General features: G+C 50.0%; 1 protein-coding gene across 6 annotated transcripts in view; it reads left to right on the forward strand.

Moving 5' to 3' along the window:
* The first annotated feature begins 8809 nt into the window (after window positions 1–8809).
* Window positions 8810–18300, forward strand: part of SNX19 (sorting nexin 19) — a 132654-nt gene continuing 123163 nt past the window's right edge. For all 6 annotated transcript variants that reach the window (XR_005107784.1, XR_005107786.1, XR_005107785.1 and 3 more), the window contains exons 1-8: window positions 8810–10954; window positions 11366–11504; window positions 12221–12321; window positions 12484–12603; window positions 12897–13027; window positions 14200–14296; window positions 14585–14771; window positions 17048–17177. Coding sequence is in view for 3 of the 6 variants with exons in the window: in XM_037409723.1 (XP_037265620.1) it covers window positions 9419–10954; window positions 11366–11504; window positions 12221–12321; window positions 12484–12603; window positions 12897–13027; window positions 14200–14296; window positions 14585–14771; window positions 17048–17177 (2441 nt within the window). In the remaining 3 variants the exon portion in view is untranslated. The remainder of the gene's footprint in view (window positions 10955–11365; window positions 11505–12220; window positions 12322–12483; window positions 12604–12896; window positions 13028–14199; window positions 14297–14584; window positions 14772–17047; window positions 17178–18300) is intronic.

Raw genomic sequence — 18300 nt, forward strand, 5'->3', positions numbered from 1 at the left:
GAAGGAGTTTGGGAACCCAGTGAAACAAAGCCACCCTCGCCAAAACTCACAGCTGCAGAACTTCCCTGGTGGAAGGGCATGGAAATACCTATGTATTTCAAATTTCCTTGGATGAGGACTGAGGAGTCACCCTTTCCACCAAGCGGAAACACTTGATATTTAATATATCAAGCTTTTAGTCAAGTATCATCAAAACAACTACAGCAAAACACAATTTGTTTCACTCCTAGGCTGCTCTATCATATTAAATATACAGGACTAATTTTTTATATTATTTAAGCTTTAATTAAACGTGAGAATTACATTTAAGAGAAACAAAGAGAAGCGACAAGTCAATACCCACGCTCTTCATTTCCAGTCACTTAAAATGCTGGTAGAAGCGATGAGACTCAGCATGAGCTAAAAAGCGTCTTCCAGAAGAAAGTTATTTCTCAAAAAAAACCCAACACCAAAACCAAACAACCACCCCTCTGCCATCCCGCTTCCTATTGACTATCAGATCACATCACTCACAATCGCTACCATATCTCACATTAAAAAATTAAGTCCATAACTGCAGAGAAACATCTACCCATTTCTTTTATAGCTTCTTGCCACAACGAGCTATACATCTCCATTATCACGGCGCTATCACCAACACACAATAGATCTGAGCTCGCATCGTAAATAACACTTTCATGTAACAAAGTTACGCTTAGGAGTACAAGCATAAATTAACACTCAGCCTTGTAGCTCTAAATAGTGTTTTAGGCCTTGTCAGAAACCAATTATGCAAAATATCCTCCTCGCAAAGATCTGCTCGTGATACTTCAAAGCATTACCTCATTTCAACCACCGTGGCCGAGGCACGGGGCTGTGAATCAGGAGGCGAGGGCTTAGCTGGGAGATGCTTGGATGATTAAACCCTCTGAAGTCATCTAATTGCTGACATCATCTCTTGAAAGCATCTGTATGCCTTCCAAAAATATAAAAAATAAAAATTCTAATTTGTCATTTCTACACCAGTACTGAAGATGCCTCCACCCAGTTCCGAGCCCATTATACCAAGCCAGTGAATATCCCGAAATCTAAATAAACAGGACGGACTACCAGGAGCGAGATTTGCCAGGTTTAATAAAAGATATTGCCGATAAAGCTTGCGCTGCCAGTATCTTTACACCATTTTGGCTGCAACCCAGAGGACTACAACACAGCCTTATTTCAGCCAGGAACCCAGGCACAGGAAGATTAAACGCCTTTCGCAAGGTCACACGCAACCCGGGGTGGGGGGTGACGGTGGGGGGACTGAGATGCATCCGTTATCTTTCCATCCCAGGTTGGATATCTGAAACTGGAACCCATCAGAAATCACTAGCTGGCTGTAAAAATCTTGGCTGCTTTCTGTACAAGTGAGGAATGGGTATGAAAACCCCTAAGGATGTTTACTAAATTCGCTGGCAATTGTTTAGCAACACTCATTTAATTGTCCCAAATACCCTGTCCCTAAGGTTTCTTTTTTTAACCCTTTATTACGATGCTCCCACCTTACCCAGCAGCCAGATTTTAAGATTTCCATGATCCTTCCCAAAAAATGTACTGCCAGAGCACGGCTCCCCTTGGTCCGCGGGCACATTTTTGGCCAGCTGAAGCCATCTCCTCCTGGCCACGTCGGCTGCTCACGCCTCCCGCGACTCACAAGAGTTTGCTGCAAATCTGATAGCAGATGTGATTTCCAGCTGGGTCTATAGACCAACCACAGCAGGTTCATTAATAACAATTATTAAGTGTTTTATGTTACAAATTGGGCCTGTAGGAATACAAAAAAAAAAATATCCAGCCAGTTGGTTTACAGTCTCTTGTCAGGAAGAACTGTAAATTCCCATTATCACAACACCATCATCACAGCAAAATGGGTATAGGAACTCATCATAAATAATGCTTTAAAATAGCTAAATCATCTTTGGATGCGAGAGGATAAATTAGTACCCGCACGCAATGGCATGGAAGGCCTCAGCTAACAGCTTCCATGCATCAGCCAGCAAACGCACAGACTTTTTGGAAGATGCGTGGAGAGCATCCTTCTTCTGCTGCTTCCTAGCATCCAGCCAACGACGGAAACTGCACCAGAAGTGACAACCTCATCAGTCTGGGAGTTTTGCTTAATATATAGTAACCTCACACCAATATCCTTTGGGAATTGAAAGGTTGTAAAATGATGGAGGGAGGAAATAAATCGCTTCCAGCCGTGCCCTCAAGAGCTGCCATGACTCCAGAGACAGGCTGCAAGAGATGCAGCGACCCAGACAGCCAACACTGGCTGGAAAACGCAGAGAGGCAGGGTTTGCTGTGGGCTGACAGGAGGCCAGACTTGGGGGGGAAGGGGGAAAAGTTAATTTAACTATTTCATTCCACACCCTAAGGGACAACCTGCCTTAGAGAAGCTCCTTCTGCTCCATCCTCCTACTCATAAACTTCAGCTCCCCAGCACATGGCATGATGGCCCCAGGAAAGAGGGTTAAAAAGACTCAAAGCCAGAAGAAACCTAGCCTTCTGCCCACAAAGAGGGATGGGGAAAAATCATTTTCCACTTTCCTCCCCCAGGAGGCCCCTACTTTGTTCCATTAGAACTATTTTTCCCAGAGATCCTCGCTCCTCTCGAGGGTGCGCCGAAGGTGCAGTGGACACAGATAAAAACGGCTCTGCGCTCGCAAGAAGAGATACCAAGGCCACGGATCCCACTAGGGATATCTCCGGCATTTATTTTCAGTCGCTTCTGCCTGGGGCTGGATGTGAGACAGCAGAGAAAAGGGAGCTTATTCATCCCATTACTGGGCCCTGGAGGCATCCAGTTCCCCCCACCATGAAAATTTTAATAAAACTGGTGCATCGACTTTCAATTAGAAGGCCGTAAAACGGTTCATTTTCATCTGTTTGTTGCACAGTAACACAGATCCTCGGGAGAAAACAGCGCCTTTTCCAGACTGTCTGCGACGCAGAGAGCATTAATTGAATATTCTGTTGAAACCACCTTCAATTAGTGCCTCCGAGTTTTGCATGACATTCATCACTGCAACTCGCCCAATTCTGCATGCGGCACATTTGGGGTTTCATGATGCGCACATCACATTAACTCACAGCATTATCCCGAAAATAACAATTTTATTTGCTAATGAGATGCTAGCTGGTGGAGGGTAGGCTGCTGCAAGAGGCTATGGCTTCCCAGTCTGGATGGCATAAAGCAAAATGGGTTCCCCAACCACAGAATAACCAGCGTGAATAATAAATTCCTCATGCTAACCCAAACCATCCCATCGCTCCTCCAGTTTCTCTGCATGGGGAAGTTGAGGCCAAGCCTACGGCTGATGCTATAACATCGATGCAGCGCCCTTCATTAGAGTTCTCCTAACAACCTGGAAGCCAAAATTAAGTTCATCCACATCCCAGATGGGATTTGAGCTAGAAGTGTTTGTCCTATGGATTCTGAGGCACCATCAAGCCCTGAAGTTCCTTTTTGAGGAATACTTTAGGAAAAAAATTCCATCCAAGTGCTGGCCAGGAGACTGATGCAATACAAAAATCTCACTCCAGTTACTACTTCTGCCAGCTGCAAGCCTCACGCACACTGAGGGATGGTTGAAGCCATCCATTCCAGTTCTGATTTCTCCCAGTAACCAAAGGATTTTTGCTGCAAATGCTGCCCCGGACTCGTTCAGTTCACAGAGCGAACCAGTCCCCGCTGCGATACCCGGCACTCTGCAGAGCTGTGATGCTGCTCTCCTCCACCTCACAGGCCATCACTCAGCATGGAGCAGAGATATGCTGGAAGATATTCTGGTGGAAAGATGCTTTCATCTCTCAAATAAAAAAAATAAAAGCGTATTTCAAATTTTGTGTGCATCTCTGCTGACTGGGGGGATCTTTTTCTGCTGAGTCTTAATACGCAGCAACCTCCTTTCTACTGATTTCAGCAACTGCCAGCGCGTCCCCAAACAGCAATGCGAAAGGCAGAGAGGAGCCAAGGTGTTTGCCAAGAACTTGGGACCACATAGCCCACGGCAGCACAAGCAATGATGGGACCAAGGAGACTTAGCGGATGGGGGATTTAGGCACATTACACATGGCTGTGCATCCCAGACACTATGGAAACGGCTCAACTGGCTTCAGTCTTTACATAGGGAAGCAGCACAGCTTAGAAAGAGAAGCCCCACGAGCAGAGAGCGTCGCTTCCCTGTGGCACAGCCTCAGTTTCTCCAACTTTAAGAAAGCTGAAGCATTGTACAAAAAAAAAAAATTAAAAATGACACAGACTTTGCGGAGCATACTGTCATCTACTGAGGTGACAGCTTATATTAGCAAGGTGATATTAATAAGCAACTCTTAGATGCAAAATTTTCCATACAAAATCGCATGACGTTTAACCTTGCATCAAGTGCGTAGCAAGCTGATTATTTTAATTACAGCATGGCAGGTTGGTTAGGTTTTTTTTTCCCTGTTGCAGCTCCGTAATTAGCATCAGCCAACAAATCACTAGAAAGCTGCAGACGAGGAGCGGCGTGAAAATACGGTCCATAGGCATGCATCTAACATCCACGTGCAATTAACAGTCGCACACGCCAGCAGCATGCACGAGCGTAGCTGGCCACTTGGATGAGCGATTACCAAGGCTACACCACGTGTGCACCGATCAAGGTCCCCTCCCAGCACCAAACCATTGCTTAAGCCTCAGGCTGAGCGGTCGCAGTGCGAAGCTGCTGTGACGTTTAAGGCTCAGCACGGCACAAATTTCCCTTCTTGTACATAAACCATCCACATCTGCATTTTCACCGGGGCTTGGAGATGGCTTCCACCAAAGACTCGGACAAAACACACGTCTGCTTCAAAAGAAGCCCAAACACAGCAACAACCCCAGCGCTCTTGAGAAACCCCACACACCGGCCAACAATTTTTTTTTTTTTTTTTTTTAATTGTTTCTTAACTTTCTATCTGCAGATCTGCAGAGCACTCTAATATAATAAGGTCCTCTGCACAGGGGATTAGTAGGCTTATATCCCGTGGATCCAATCAGGAAAGTCTATCAGCAAAACATACTTATGTTGATACAGCTATTATAATCTGCATAATTCTTCTGAGTTCACATACTTAATGGATAGCAAACAGAGTCATTACTGCTGCAACTTACATCCATAGGATTTCTATGAGCCATTCACTGCAGTGTTTTTTATTATTCATAGCTTTAGTTATTGATTTTCAGGAGAAGATACATGCTTTTAAGCACCATAAAAGCAAGAGAGGAAAACAAATAGCACTATTCCAAGATTAATACACTGCTCATAATAAAAGTATGGCTGTCACATCACTCGGTGTATAGCTGATGGAGCCTTGACAAATTCCATGCAAAATGGCTGAGTTGCTTAAGAAGCTTGTTAAATAATTTAAAGGCAAGTTTTACTGGAGGCAGGAAAGTTCTTCCCCAAATCCACTTTCTTAGATTTACGAGCTAGGAGGATGTTAATCAACCCAAGTGCAAGATTCAGCTGGGATGTCGCCTCCCAGCAGGGCAGAGCCTGGGTGGAGGGTTTAAGGGATATATGCCACGACAAAGTGTGGTACCCAGGTGGTTCATGTCTGCAAACTCTCCAAGCCACGCTCCAGCTGACAAGCTCGGATGCAATGGTGATACGCTCATCACACCACAGGGCACCACAAACCCTCCAAGGGGGGCTCATACACCTGGGAAGTGCGCACTGCTCCTCCTGCCCCTTCCCAGCTCTCCAACACAGGATTCACCTCCAACCCAGACAACTTGATTACATCTCAAGATCCCCCGCAGGTCATGACTGGCTACAAAGAGACTCTTCTCCTCTTGCCCTGATGGACTTTCTCAGCAAACTCAGAGTCATTTAGGTTGGAAAAGAGCTTTAAGACCATCAAGTAAAACCATTAACCCGACCCTGCCAAGCCCACCACAGACCACGTCCCTAAGCGCCACAGCTACACGTTGTTAAATCACTGCAGGGATGGTGACTCTGCCACCTTCCTGGGCAGCCTGTCCCAGTGCTTGACAACTTTTCAGGGAAGAAATTTTTCCTAATGTCCGATCTAAACCTCCCCTGGTGCAACTTGAGGATGTTACCTCTTGTCCTGTTGCTTGTTACCTGAGAGAAAAGACTGACCACCCCCTCGCTACAGCCTCCTTTCAGGTACCTGTAGAGAGCAAAAAGGTCCCGCCTTGAGCCTCCTTTTCTCCAAGCTAAACACCCCCAGCCACCCCCTATCAGACCTGTGCTCCAGCCACCTTCCCAGTTCCGTTTACATCTCTGGACACACTCCAGTACCTCAATATGTCTTGCAGCGAGGGGGCCAAACCTGAACCCAGGGTTCCTCTAGCAGCACAGACCCTGCCAGGAGGTACGAGCGATGCCCAGGGACATCTTCAGCCTGTAACAGTCCAGAAGTGGCACTGGGAAGGGCTGGCCAACTCTTGAGCATCTCGGCATGACAACAGCTCTTTTATCACCTTGTGCTCCCTGGCAGGTGGAGAACTGCACTGCCAAATCAACCAGGTGGATCACAGCCATCATCCCTAGCAGAAAGACTTCCAGCTTCAGGATATTTATGTGCAAAATAGCTCCCAGTGCCCAAGAGCTCCTTCAAAATCAAGATCACAGAACAGCAAGAGCATAGCCAAGCTCAAAGCCAGTGGAGCATCGCAGAAAAGCAACAACACGCTTGTTTGTTCACTTAGAGGCTCACGTAGGAGGCAAAAGACCTTCCAATTACAACATTTCTATAGCAACTAGGGTCCCACCGTGGTCTTTTTGTTCCAGACACTGTACAGACTGTCTCCATATTAATAACCCTGCTTCCCAAGGAGACAGGAAACAAAAAAACACCTAGGAGATCAAATATAAGGAGTCTGTCCGCTCTAAAACCAGGCAAGGAGGGACACAGCTAGGGGAAGGCTCTGCAGCAGCTTGCAGAACATCTGTACTCAGCGTCGGCACCTAAAGGACCTTACAAGCAGCCTTCCACGACTGCGCTGCAGATGCTTTGCCAGAGTTCAAGTCATGAAAATCACCCCAACAGCTTCCCGCTCCCCTCTTTCAAGTCCACAGAAAGGGAGTCAGGCATCTAAGTTCTCCACGCTTGACCTCCAAGTTCCTACTCGGAGAAGAAATCCATTTCTGTGGAGATATTTAGGGAGACCCGGGTGCTGAAGCATTGCAACGCGGCGCTCAGGAGATACTCATCCTCCAAACAGCAACGGGGGAGACAGCCCCAGTTTCACCACAGGGAACAATTAAGGATGGGATCGATGTGACCTGCCTTCCCATCCATCTAATCAAGCCGTGCCAGCTTTTTGGGGGGGGGGGGGGGAAAGAGGGGGGATGGCAGCCCTGGGATGCAGCTGCCTGCCCTGGCAGCACCTTGCCCCCCCATCACCTCCCTTCCATCCAATTTGAAGGAGAGGAATCACACCTGAAGTTATTTCCCGCATCGGAAACCATTGCCAAAACAGGGAACTGCAGGTATTTTTCCACCCGGGAGGAGCTCTAGGAGATGGCATGCTTCAGCCAGTTCATTTTTTTCCTGCATTATTTACGTCCACCTCCTCTAAAACTTCCAGCCTGACGAACTTCCATAAAGCACCTCGGCAAATCACCCAAGGGTGGCCCCTGCAGCCAAGCACCACTTCCCCAAGACAGATATAAATATTTAAGGACCCCAGAAATTCTTCCCTGACCCACTCCCACGTTTGTAATCAGGAAAATCCCGGATCCATACAAAGGCAGGTGTTTGAGAATGGCAAAGCATTGATTTAACCCAAATACGAGTCAATTGCACGCAGCACCTCACCCCCCCGAGACCAGCAAGGCCCTTCGCCCCACCCCACACTTACCATGAATAATAAGCTCTCAGATTCTTGCTTGATACCTGTTATAAATTAATTTATTTCAATTAGCCACCCTTCCTAGCCCAACAGGGCAACAGGAGCTCCCCACCGGCCCCTCACACCGCGCCGTTGCACAGCACCCACCCCAGGACCCCACCACCCACCATCAAAACCTGCCGTCAGCGGGGGAGCAGGGATGCTTGTCACTACCAGCGTCGTGATCGGAGCATTGGTATCGTGATTTTAGAGCATTGGTATCACAATCAGAGCGTTGGCATTGCTCCGGCACCGCCGGCACAGGCCGTGCTGTGCCTCAGCACCTTCCAGCCCAGCACACCAGCACCGCACCTGGCTCCCAATTAATTAACTAAGGGCTGCAGGCTGTGGCTAATCATCCCCCACCCTATTGGACCCCAATGACCCCTTTTTTCTTTGTTTTTTTCTTTTCGGGCAGGGCCTGATGAGGCTAATGCAGCCCAGGTGCTTCCTGGGGTGCTCAGCGCCTCCCATCCAGCGCAGCTGCCCACTCACACCTTTTCTATTTTAAATAGCACAGACATGCATTTTTTTTTTTTTTTTAATGCATGCGTGGTAAATTCAACGCTTCTTAATGCATGCAAAAAAACCCACCCCATAATAAAAGGAAATACAACTTTTGCTGCTCTTAACACTTACAAAACAAACGCAGCGCAGGCCTGCACGCTTTCTCCACAGAATCCAAGTAAATCACAGAGGGTGGGAACGTTTTTTCCCGCCTCGAAAACGGGGCTGTGCGAACTTTGGGGATTTTTTTTTTTTTAATTTTTTTTTTAAAAAAAGCGGAAGGGTAAGTGTGTGTGTGAGGCCTCCCGCCCGCTATGGGGAGCCGTGGAGAGGCGCCGCCGCTGGGCCGCGATTCCCGGCGGGGCGGGGAAGGAACCGGAACCGGAAGTGGGGGTGGAAGTAGCGGCGGGTGCCGGGGAGGCTCCGCGGCGATGCTGGGTACCGGCCCCGGGGCGGTGAGCATGGCGGGGTGCGCCGCGGTGTGGCCCGATGTCTGTAGGGCGACCCTGCTGAGGAGCCCGGTCGGTCGGTTGGGTCCCGGAAGCCGTGAAGGAGCGCGGTCGGGTGGGCCCTGCTGAGTCGGGTGGGCCCCAGTGGCCGTGAAGGAGCCCGGTCTGTTGGGCCCTGCTGGGCCGCGCTCAGTTGAGCCCCGGTGCGCAGTAACGGAGCCGGGTCTCTTGGGCTCTGGCGAGCCCCAGTGCGTGGTGAGATGCCCGGTCTGTTGGGGCCAGGTGCCTGGTGAAAGAGCCTGGTCGGTTGAGCCCCGGTACTCGGTAACAGAGCCCGGTCTATGGGGTTCTGGTGAGCCCAGGTGGACGGTGAAGAAGCCCGGACAGCCGGAGCCTGGTACCCAGTAAAGGAGCCCAGCTGGTTGAGCCCTGGTGCCTGGTAAGGAAGCTGGTGGAGCGGTGGGAAGCCCAGCTTGGCAAGCCTCGCTGCGTGGCCATTCAGGCCCCAACAGCCAGCAGAGCCGCAGTGTGCCCCCCCCAGCCCAGCCCCACCATGCCAGGCCAGAGGCCGTCAGGGGTCCATCAGGCACTGCTGGTGTTGGTGGCTGTGCTGGGCTGGCTGCTGGCTCTGCGACTCCTGCTCGACCTGCGGGTACTGGGGCTGCTCTGTGGGGTGCTGGCGGCGCTGGGCGGCTGGCTGGGCCCCCGGGCCCTCAGCCCCCATGGCCGACGGCTGCGGCTGGAGCGTTTTGTGAGCTCCCTGCGGCCCCAGCCCCAGTGCCCGGCAGCCAAGGGGCGGCTGGAGAGGGAGATCGCCAGCACTGTCCACAAAGTGGTGCGGGACTTTGTCGCCTCCTGGTACCGCACAGTCAGCAGCGAGCCAGCCTTTGAGGCTGAGGTGGAGAAGGCCATGATGGGCCTGGCTGCCGAGCTGAGGCAGCGGATGGGGCGAGTGGACTGCCAAGCCCTGGCCCACCGCCTCCTCCTCCTCTGTGGCCACCACTTGCAGAGCTACTTGCAGGCCCTTGAGGCCCTGAGGGGCAATCCAGAGGGCAGCCGGACCCTGTGGCAGGAGTACAGCCGGCTGGCGGGGCCACATCCTGCACTCCACAGCCCAGTGGCTGAGGTGAGCTACGCCCGGGCTGCTGTGGAGATGCTGCTGAAGGCGCTGGTGCCCCAGCCCCACCTGGAGACGCGGACAGGGCGCTTTGTGGTGGTGGAGCTGGTCGCCTGCAATGTGCTGCTGCCAGCCATCAGGAAGATGGCCGATCCTGACTCGATAAACCTGCTGCTCATTGGGGCTTTCTCCAAGAAGCCCAGGGGTGAGGAGCCACCCCCTGCACCCCCAGTGCCTGATTTTTTGCCCTTCACAGTGCAGACAGATGCTGCCCCTGCTGGGCTGACCCCCTCCCCAAGGGCTACAGAGGTGCCCAGGCGAGAGGCAGGGCCTAGTGGTGAGGGGGGAGAGGATCTGGTGAGCAGTGTGTGCCACACAGAGGAACCCTTCCTCCACCCACGAGCCCTGGGCTCCCTCTTCCCCTGCGAGGGTTTGGAGCTGGAGTCCCCTGCACCCGATGTGGGCCAGGGCACGGACCTGCTGGCATCGTCACCTGCGCGGGAGCTCCTTGATGCACCACTCCAGGACACCTCCACTATGCTGGAGGGACCGGCCACTTTGGAGGATGGCATGGGGAACTTGGAGGAGGCCCTTGCCACCAACTCAGATGCCGGCCTGCTTCCCACCTCTGCTTTTGCGCTGAGCTCCTGCCCTGACATCCAAATTGACCTGGCAGTTGAGAAGGAAGAGGAAAGCTCAGCTACCCCCAAGAAGTCCTTCTCACAGAGGCCCTCCAGCTTGGGGAAAGATCTGGGGGCAGCAGAGGGTCCACCACGAAGCCCACCAGACCCCGGGCAGACACTGCCCCTGCTCTCATCCTCCCCAACGGCTTCCATCAGTACCTTCAGCTTTGAGCCACTCAGCAGCCCCGATGGGCCAGTCGTCATCCAGAACCTGCGGATAACCGGGACCATCACTGCTCGAGAGCACAGTGGGACTGGCTTCCACCCCTACACACTGTACACCGTCAAGGTAAAGGCTCCCCTGGGGGTCACTCCTTTTCCAAGACCCTTGCCTTGGCCGGGGAGAACAGGCTGGTGTTTGGAGATGAAGACTTGTTCTGTGTGTGGCTCAACAACAAATTTTGTCTGACAGTGGGGGAATATTGGGCACAGTGGCCGTTTGGGTGCGGGATAGGGGTTCCTGCTCTTGGCTAAGGGTGGCACCAGCCCGTTTGAGTCTTTTGTATCCTGTTTTCACTAGTTCTTTCATCATGAGAGGTTTGCATGCTGTGCAGCTGCCGTTCTTTAGGGAAGGGTCAATCTGAGGCATTGCTGAATGGGACCTCCGTGGGGTCTGGGATTGTGGGTCCAGCAGGGACTGCAGTGCATCAAGATTGTTTTGGGGTCTGTAAGAATTATTGACTCTTGCCTTCTTCCTCAGTACGAGACAGCCCTGGAGAGTGAGAGCGCGGGCAGCCTTCAGCAAATGGCTTACCACACAGTGAACCGCCGTTACCGGGAGTTCCTCAACCTCCAGACCAGACTGGAGGAGAAACCGGAGCTCCGCAAGTTCCTGAAAAGTCAGTGCCTGCATCTGCTTTCTGAGAAAATCCTTCTCCCTCTTACCCCAGTCCGTGCTCCTCTGCTCTGCAGTGCAGCTCTGGATGCTGGGTTGTTTGTGATGCCCACGTCCTCCATTGTTCTATGCAGAGCTTGCTAGAGGAGAGATTGATTACTTTTGGCAGCATGCTCCAGTGTTTCAAAACATGCTTGTTCCCCTTCAGATTGCAACACTTGCTTTTGTAGTTTTGCATTGTAACAGTGAATAGAAACACTGACATCTGCAAGCATCTTGTTTGCATACAAGGGAGTAGCACCTGTTGAACATCAGCTTTTTTTAAAAAGAAAACAGTGTTTATTCTAATACTACTTATGTATAAAGTGTTATTGGATGTGGCATGTTTCTACATAATCCTTTGGTTCTGACAGATCTGAGGGTTTGGCTGAAAACTGCTTCGTTGAGGATTTTGGGGCTCTTTAAATGATCTAGAGTCCTTGTGCTCAACTGGTGTTCTTGGTTCTTTAAACTCTAAAGGTACAAATGATACGAAATCCAGCAGAACATGAGTTCTGTATGGATTTAAGGTCTGGTTCAGGTACCCTGGTTTGAGGGGCATATCATCTTGGGCTAACGCCTGGCAGTGCGTAGTGGTAGTCTCAAGCATGAGAGCATTAAGATTTTAATACAACTGTTGCAGTTTTCTCGAGCTTGCTGCTGGGTTTGTTTCCTTTGTAGATATCAAAGGGCCAAAGAAACTGTTCCCTGATCTTCCATTTGGAAACATGGACAGCGATAAAGTTGAAGCCAGAAAAAGTCTGCTAGAATCTTTCTTGAAGGTGAGATACTTTCTTGTGTGCCCCTATGAGCTAGAAAGCAGTGCTCGGGACATCCCTGTACTGACAGACAGTGGAGCACATAGCACATCGGATCTCTTCCCCTTGCGCTTTACATGATCAGTTGACTCAGAAGAAGATCTAACGCTACATCTTTCCTTGCAGCAATTGTGTGCGGTGCCTGAGATTGCAAACAGTGAGGAGGTGCAGGAGTTCCTCGCCCTGAACACTGACGCCAGGATCGCGTTTGTCAAGAAGCCCTTTGTTGTCTCCAGGATAGACAAGGTAGACAAGTGGGAAACTGTTTTATCCGAACCACTTAACTGCACCTAGATATGCCTCTCAGCCTTCGGTGTCTGCATCGATGGCTGCTGCAGTAGTAGCCAAAAAACTCAAATGCTCTCTGTGTAGCTGGGCTCAGCTTGCCCCGAAAGCTGTAAAACCAGGAAAAGCCAGAGCCCATCTCAAAGAACCTGCGGTTTTTAACAGAAAATAGAGCACGGGCCTGAAAACGCCTCATAATATGTTAATGGAATAAGAATATATTCAGTGATTGATGGCACTGCTGGCTTTTGCAGATCGTTGTCAATGCCATCGTGGACACCTTGAAGACAGCGTTCCCCAGGTCAGAGCCCCAGAGCCCCACGGAGGATCTTAGTGAGTCTGAAGTGGATGGGAAAGCACAGACAGACGGGAAGAAGGCTAACAAGTAAGGGCTCCTTCAGCTTCCCCTGTGCTTTATGCAGAACAAGGACTTCATGCATAAACTGACTCCATCACAGGGAAGTACTGACTTGGTACTTTATGTGTTGTGGCTAGCACATTGCTATCGTACTCTAGCTGAATTACTTTCTTTCATACACTGAGCAAGCATATTTGAGTTCCTGTTTGGATAAGGGATTTTCTAGGAATGCTCAGGTATTCACAGAAGGTGGGGTTCTTCTTGAGGGAGCTATGAGGTGGTGGCATTTGCTGGCAAAGATGTTGATGTTCCTGGACAATTGCTTTTTAATCTTGTGCATGACTTACATGGTGAGTCACTGCAAAATACAGCTCTTAAGTTGTCTGCTTGAAGGTTTGCTCCTGCCTCTCCCATGTGTTTCGCACAGTGGTATGCCGCCTTGCCCAGCAAACATTTGAATATTTATTTAGGGGTAGTGTTTAAGGTCATTACATATATGATGCTCACCAAGTGTTTATTTGGTGTTGCTGGCACTGATGAGCCCCATTGTGCTCATCAGTGATTCTTCCCTTATGGAAGAAGGAAAGGTTTCTGCATGATTATGGCTTTTTTTTTACCTGCAAAAGCGATGTTTGCTAGAAAAAGCTGTTTCAGACAAAAAGGCATACCAAAAAAGCACAAGTTTTGAATCATCTTGGGTGAAAAAGGAATTCCTTAATGATTAAACAGGCTATTTTACAATTTGTCCCACAATCCCAAACACCCTTTCATGTCCTCCTTTCTTGCGTATGCATGTTTATAATTGGATTTCACAATCCTGCTGAGTATGTTTCATCTCCAAGGCTTTTCTGAACGCTTTGCTGTGTATGCTGCAATGCCTACGCCTTGCTGAACAGAAACCCTGCATCTGTATGTAAGCTTGTGTGTGATATAGCTGCCGAAGAAGGTGCAGGTGGTGGATGTTGGAAAGCCTTGGCTAGGCCCATATGTAGTTGAGGAAAAGCGATTTAAATGCTTTTGTTGCTTGGTTTTACTGCCACTCTTAGTTACCTTGGGAGCAGATGCTTTTTTGAACCACTTTAGGTCAAAAGTGACGTGATACTGGACAAAGCTGGCCCAGGTTCTTGGCTGAGGCTGGGAAACTCATCACTCTCGGCTTGTGGAGAAAACTCTGACTGCGCCCTGTCTCTCCTCTCCAGGTCCAGGCTGAGGTTCTCATCCAGTAAAATTGCTCCAGTGCTGAGTGTGAGTGAAACGCATGACAGGATCGTGTACTCTATCAGGGAGGGCAGCACTGTGAGTTCAGATCCCTTTTGCAATCTTTTCGTGATTTTAATCATTGCCCTGTTTGGGTGCTGCCTTGGAATAATCCATGAGCACGAGGGTCGTGGCTGCTGCAGCATTCTTCCCGCGTGCCAGGCCTTTGCAGAAAGGCAGCAAGCAGTGCTGGTTGTGCTGTTGGCTGCAGCAAGGTGCAAACCAGGTGGTGGGAAGCTGTCTGGGCGGTGGAGATCTCGTATATCTGTTCAGCTCTGGCTCTGTGCAGCCCACCGCTGTGGTACTAATATACTGGTGCTTCTGTAGGTCTCTGGCACCCTGTCACTGGCTGCTATGGAGTCCTTCATCCAGAAGCAGGAAAAGCTGCTGGAGGCAGTCCTCAGGAAAGCTCCCGAAGGCGAGGGAGGCAGAGAAGCTAAGAAAAGCTCCATGCAGGAGGATGTGGACAGGTTGGGCACGTCGGAGCAGGGGGTGCCCCCGGACACGGACTCTGGTGAGCTCAGCCCCTCTGTTAGTGCTTTAGTGTGTCACCTCCATCGGTACTGCAACAGCTCCAACGCCTGCAGGCTCAGCTTGCCAGGGCTTCGGTATGAGGACCTGGTCTGCCTGTTGCACCTTGATCAAAGGCAAAACAAACTGAGTTTTTCCAGTCCTGTTGGGTGATTGTTCTGGTCTGTGTTGCTAGTGGAAGCAAATTGGGTCTTGGCTCAGTTGTGTCAGTGTAGGTCTTCTCCTAGTGTACTCTGTGCGGAAACAAGTTTCTTAAGGACACGCTGCTTAAACTGCCAATGTTATAAAAGCAAGCTCATAGAAAGTGAAAAATGGCCAAATTATGATTTCTTGGTAGTCTCAAGTTAGCCTTGATATAAATCCATGCACTATAAATGGACCTTTTGAGAGTCTGTTACATTTTGCTAGATTTGGTGAGAATAGCAAACTTGTAATCCTAGTTAAAGGAGTGACTTTCCCTTTCTGATTATAGACCCCTTCTCTGAAGTACAGGGGTGCTTACAGCCTCTCAAAGCAGTTACAAGTTTATCCTGAACACGAGCCGAAATATGTTCTCTAATCTTTTTCTTGGAATAGCTGAGCTGTATCAGCTGGAACTTTCCAAAAATTTCACTCCAGTGGTTGAAGTTTGGCAAGCTCTGACTGAAAGCATGTGCTTGTGACAGGATGAGTCTGCTATTCTGAAACCTAGCCTGTGCTACCAGCTTTGCCTATAATCTTCAGACACACGCCTGTGGTTGTTTTGGGGCTGCCAGGAAGCAGGACTGGTAGGGGAGGCCAGTGCTCTGTGCAGAGCACAAGAGATACAGGCAGGCCAAGTTAGCTGAGCTCGTAAGGATAATGAACGTGAATGATGTCAAATGCCTGCAGGTCTGTGATGCTTCAGAGCCGAGACAGGGCAGGCTGGTCTGGCAGGGTAAGGAGTATAAATGTCTGAGGAGTGGCTGGCTAAAAGGCAACCAGTGTCCTTATCTGCTCACTACGTGATTTCTGAGAAGAGGTTGGCCAGCAGCTCTCTGAGGAAGGGGACTTGGATGCTACAGGAATAAACAGAGCTTGCTGATGATGCTCTGTGTGTGAGGTTATGGTGAAGCTAAACAGCCTGCTCCAGTTTTTGCACAGGGAAGTCAAGTCTCAAAGGGCAAAGCAAGTGAGGAATAACTTACACATGGTCCAGAGCAAGAGGGCCAAATGCACTTAGCCCTGTCTTTTCCAAGTCAGATGGCCTGGTGTTAATTAGTGCTGCTCGTATGCAGCAGGAGAGAGGAAGAGGAGGGAAGGAGAGGTGCTGGGGTCCAGAATCCCTCTCCCCTTTTTCTCCAGCAGTAAATTGTGCGTGAACAGTCTCATTGGCTCTTGGTAGGCAGAGTGGTTGAAAGATCAGGCATCAGGGCAGGTCGGAGTAGGAGAAGCTACTGTTCAGGAGCTCACTGCCAAGAGAGCTGATGCAGTAGCCTCGTGTTGGGGTGCTGGCCTGGGAGTGATTGTCCCAGGTTTGTAGTACGTTAATAAGCTTGTTCAGCGTAACACCTATGATGCTTTGGCATAAAAATACTAAAAGTATTTATACGGCATAAAAGTAATTCTCCAGCAAGTAGAATGCGTTTACATTGTAGGCTTTGACATTCTCCTGAGGATCAGAGGGAAGTTTTGTTGTCCCAGGTCTGTGTCACCAGGAATATTTGGGGGTTTTTTGTTTTAACTGATGCATCTGGCTTATCCAGATGTGGTTCCTCCATCTTTCTGCTGAGACTTGGACCTGCCACACGATGGCAGCCTGCGGACACTGTGCTGAGTCTTGCGCCTGGAAAACTGTTGGTGAAAATTAGGAAAATAGTCCTCAGCAATGTACCTTTCTTCTGGCTACAGTCACTGCCTTCTTTCTCACCTGTTTTGGGCACATAACCATCCCTGTGTGTGGACTGGGGTTTGATAATCCCATGGTTTAACTGAGAAGGAACTGAGCACTCGGAGCAGCCACGTTCTGGTCTGGCGCACCCCTTGGTAAGGAGATTGGGGATGCTTGGGTGAAAGTGGGACTGAAAGAGGCTGATTGGGGCAGGAGCCTGGGAAAGGCAGGCTCCCCAGGCTGGCTGTGCCACTGCAGGTCATCTGCATATGGCACGAGGTGTTTGAATGGGGAGAAAAGTGTCTAGCAGGTTGTTAGGGAAAAGAGAGAATTTCAGATGATGCTTTATACCAGTTTTGCTTAGGCACTGAGTTGGCTTATTCATCCGACCCTCCTCTTCCTCCTGGCAGACTCTGAGACAGCTTTGGCTGACTTGGCCCTGGATGTGCTTCGTCTGCTGCTGATGGATCACTGGAGCTGGCTGTGCACAGAGAACGTCCAGAAGGTCTTCCACCTGCTCTTTGGGACCCTCATTCAAAGGTAAGGTCTCAGCAACCAGCCTCACAGCTCTGTGTGGTGGTGTTCCCTTTGGAGTTAGTCTAAACCGGAGCTCTTGCCTGAAGGCAGATAAATGCTTTCCGTGGCATCACATAACAGGGTTCTGTAAAGACGATGTCATGTGTATGTAGAGTAAGTATCTCAAGAGATTTGCACGAGGAGCTCTTTGCCTGTGAGCAGCAGCGTAACTCCTAACGGGCAGCTTTCTGCCCTTTTAACAATAGGAGAAAGGAAGAATCCAACTCTGGGAATGGGAGGCTTCTTGCCTCGTGAAGGGGTAAGAGTGCCCAGCTCCTTGGCCCTCCAGGGAAAGGCTGGCCCCCTGACCTTTCTGGCTGCCCAGAGGCTCAGCTTGTCCTTTCTACGAAAGGAGAATAAACAGGCACAGGGAACAGTGACTTGAAAAGAACAGCTCAGAGCGTGGCCTCCCAGGGCCTTTGCTCTCACTGATGCACCCCTCTCTGGTCTGCGGTGGGCCACTAGTGCCTGTGCCTTGGGCAGATGCATTAGGGAAATACTTCCTTTCCAGCTGGTATGTACTTGCCAAGCTTTTCTGGGGCCAGTGCCTCTGTGTGGTAAGGCACTAGGCCAAGACACACAAACAGAGAGCGTTTCTGTCGTCTTGTGTAGGTCTGTGACTATCACTAGCTAAGGATATGGTCCTTCAGAGTAAAAGGAAAGCCTTCCCGGAAGGACTTTGGCTAGGAGGGAGTCTCGGAGCAGTGCTTTTCCTACTCCTGCACCTTTTCTTCTCTCGCAGGCATTCAAAGCCAGTGTCAGAATGTGCAGGGCAGCACATTATAACTGAGCTGGTAATTTAAGCTGCCCTTGCTGAGGTTGCTAAAGTGCTTTGAGGTCAAGAGCTGCTGGCTGTCACTCCCGAGTCTGTTTCCTCGGGTGGGATGGGGTGGATGTTGCTCCCATTTCTCCAAAACGGGCTCTGGTCTCTTGGGGAATGAGCTGGAACCCAATCCTTGTGTGTAAGTACGGAGGTATGAGAGCTTGAATGGGCACATCATCACCTCCTAATAAGCTGTGTCCTGGTCACCCAGGGAGCGTGCAGCACTGACACGTGGCATTGGTATTTTACACTAGAGAAGCTGTT

This window comes from Falco rusticolus, chromosome 16 (assembly GCF_015220075.1).
Source record: "Falco rusticolus isolate bFalRus1 chromosome 16, bFalRus1.pri, whole genome shotgun sequence".
NCBI lineage: Eukaryota > Metazoa > Chordata > Aves > Falconiformes > Falconidae > Falco > Falco rusticolus.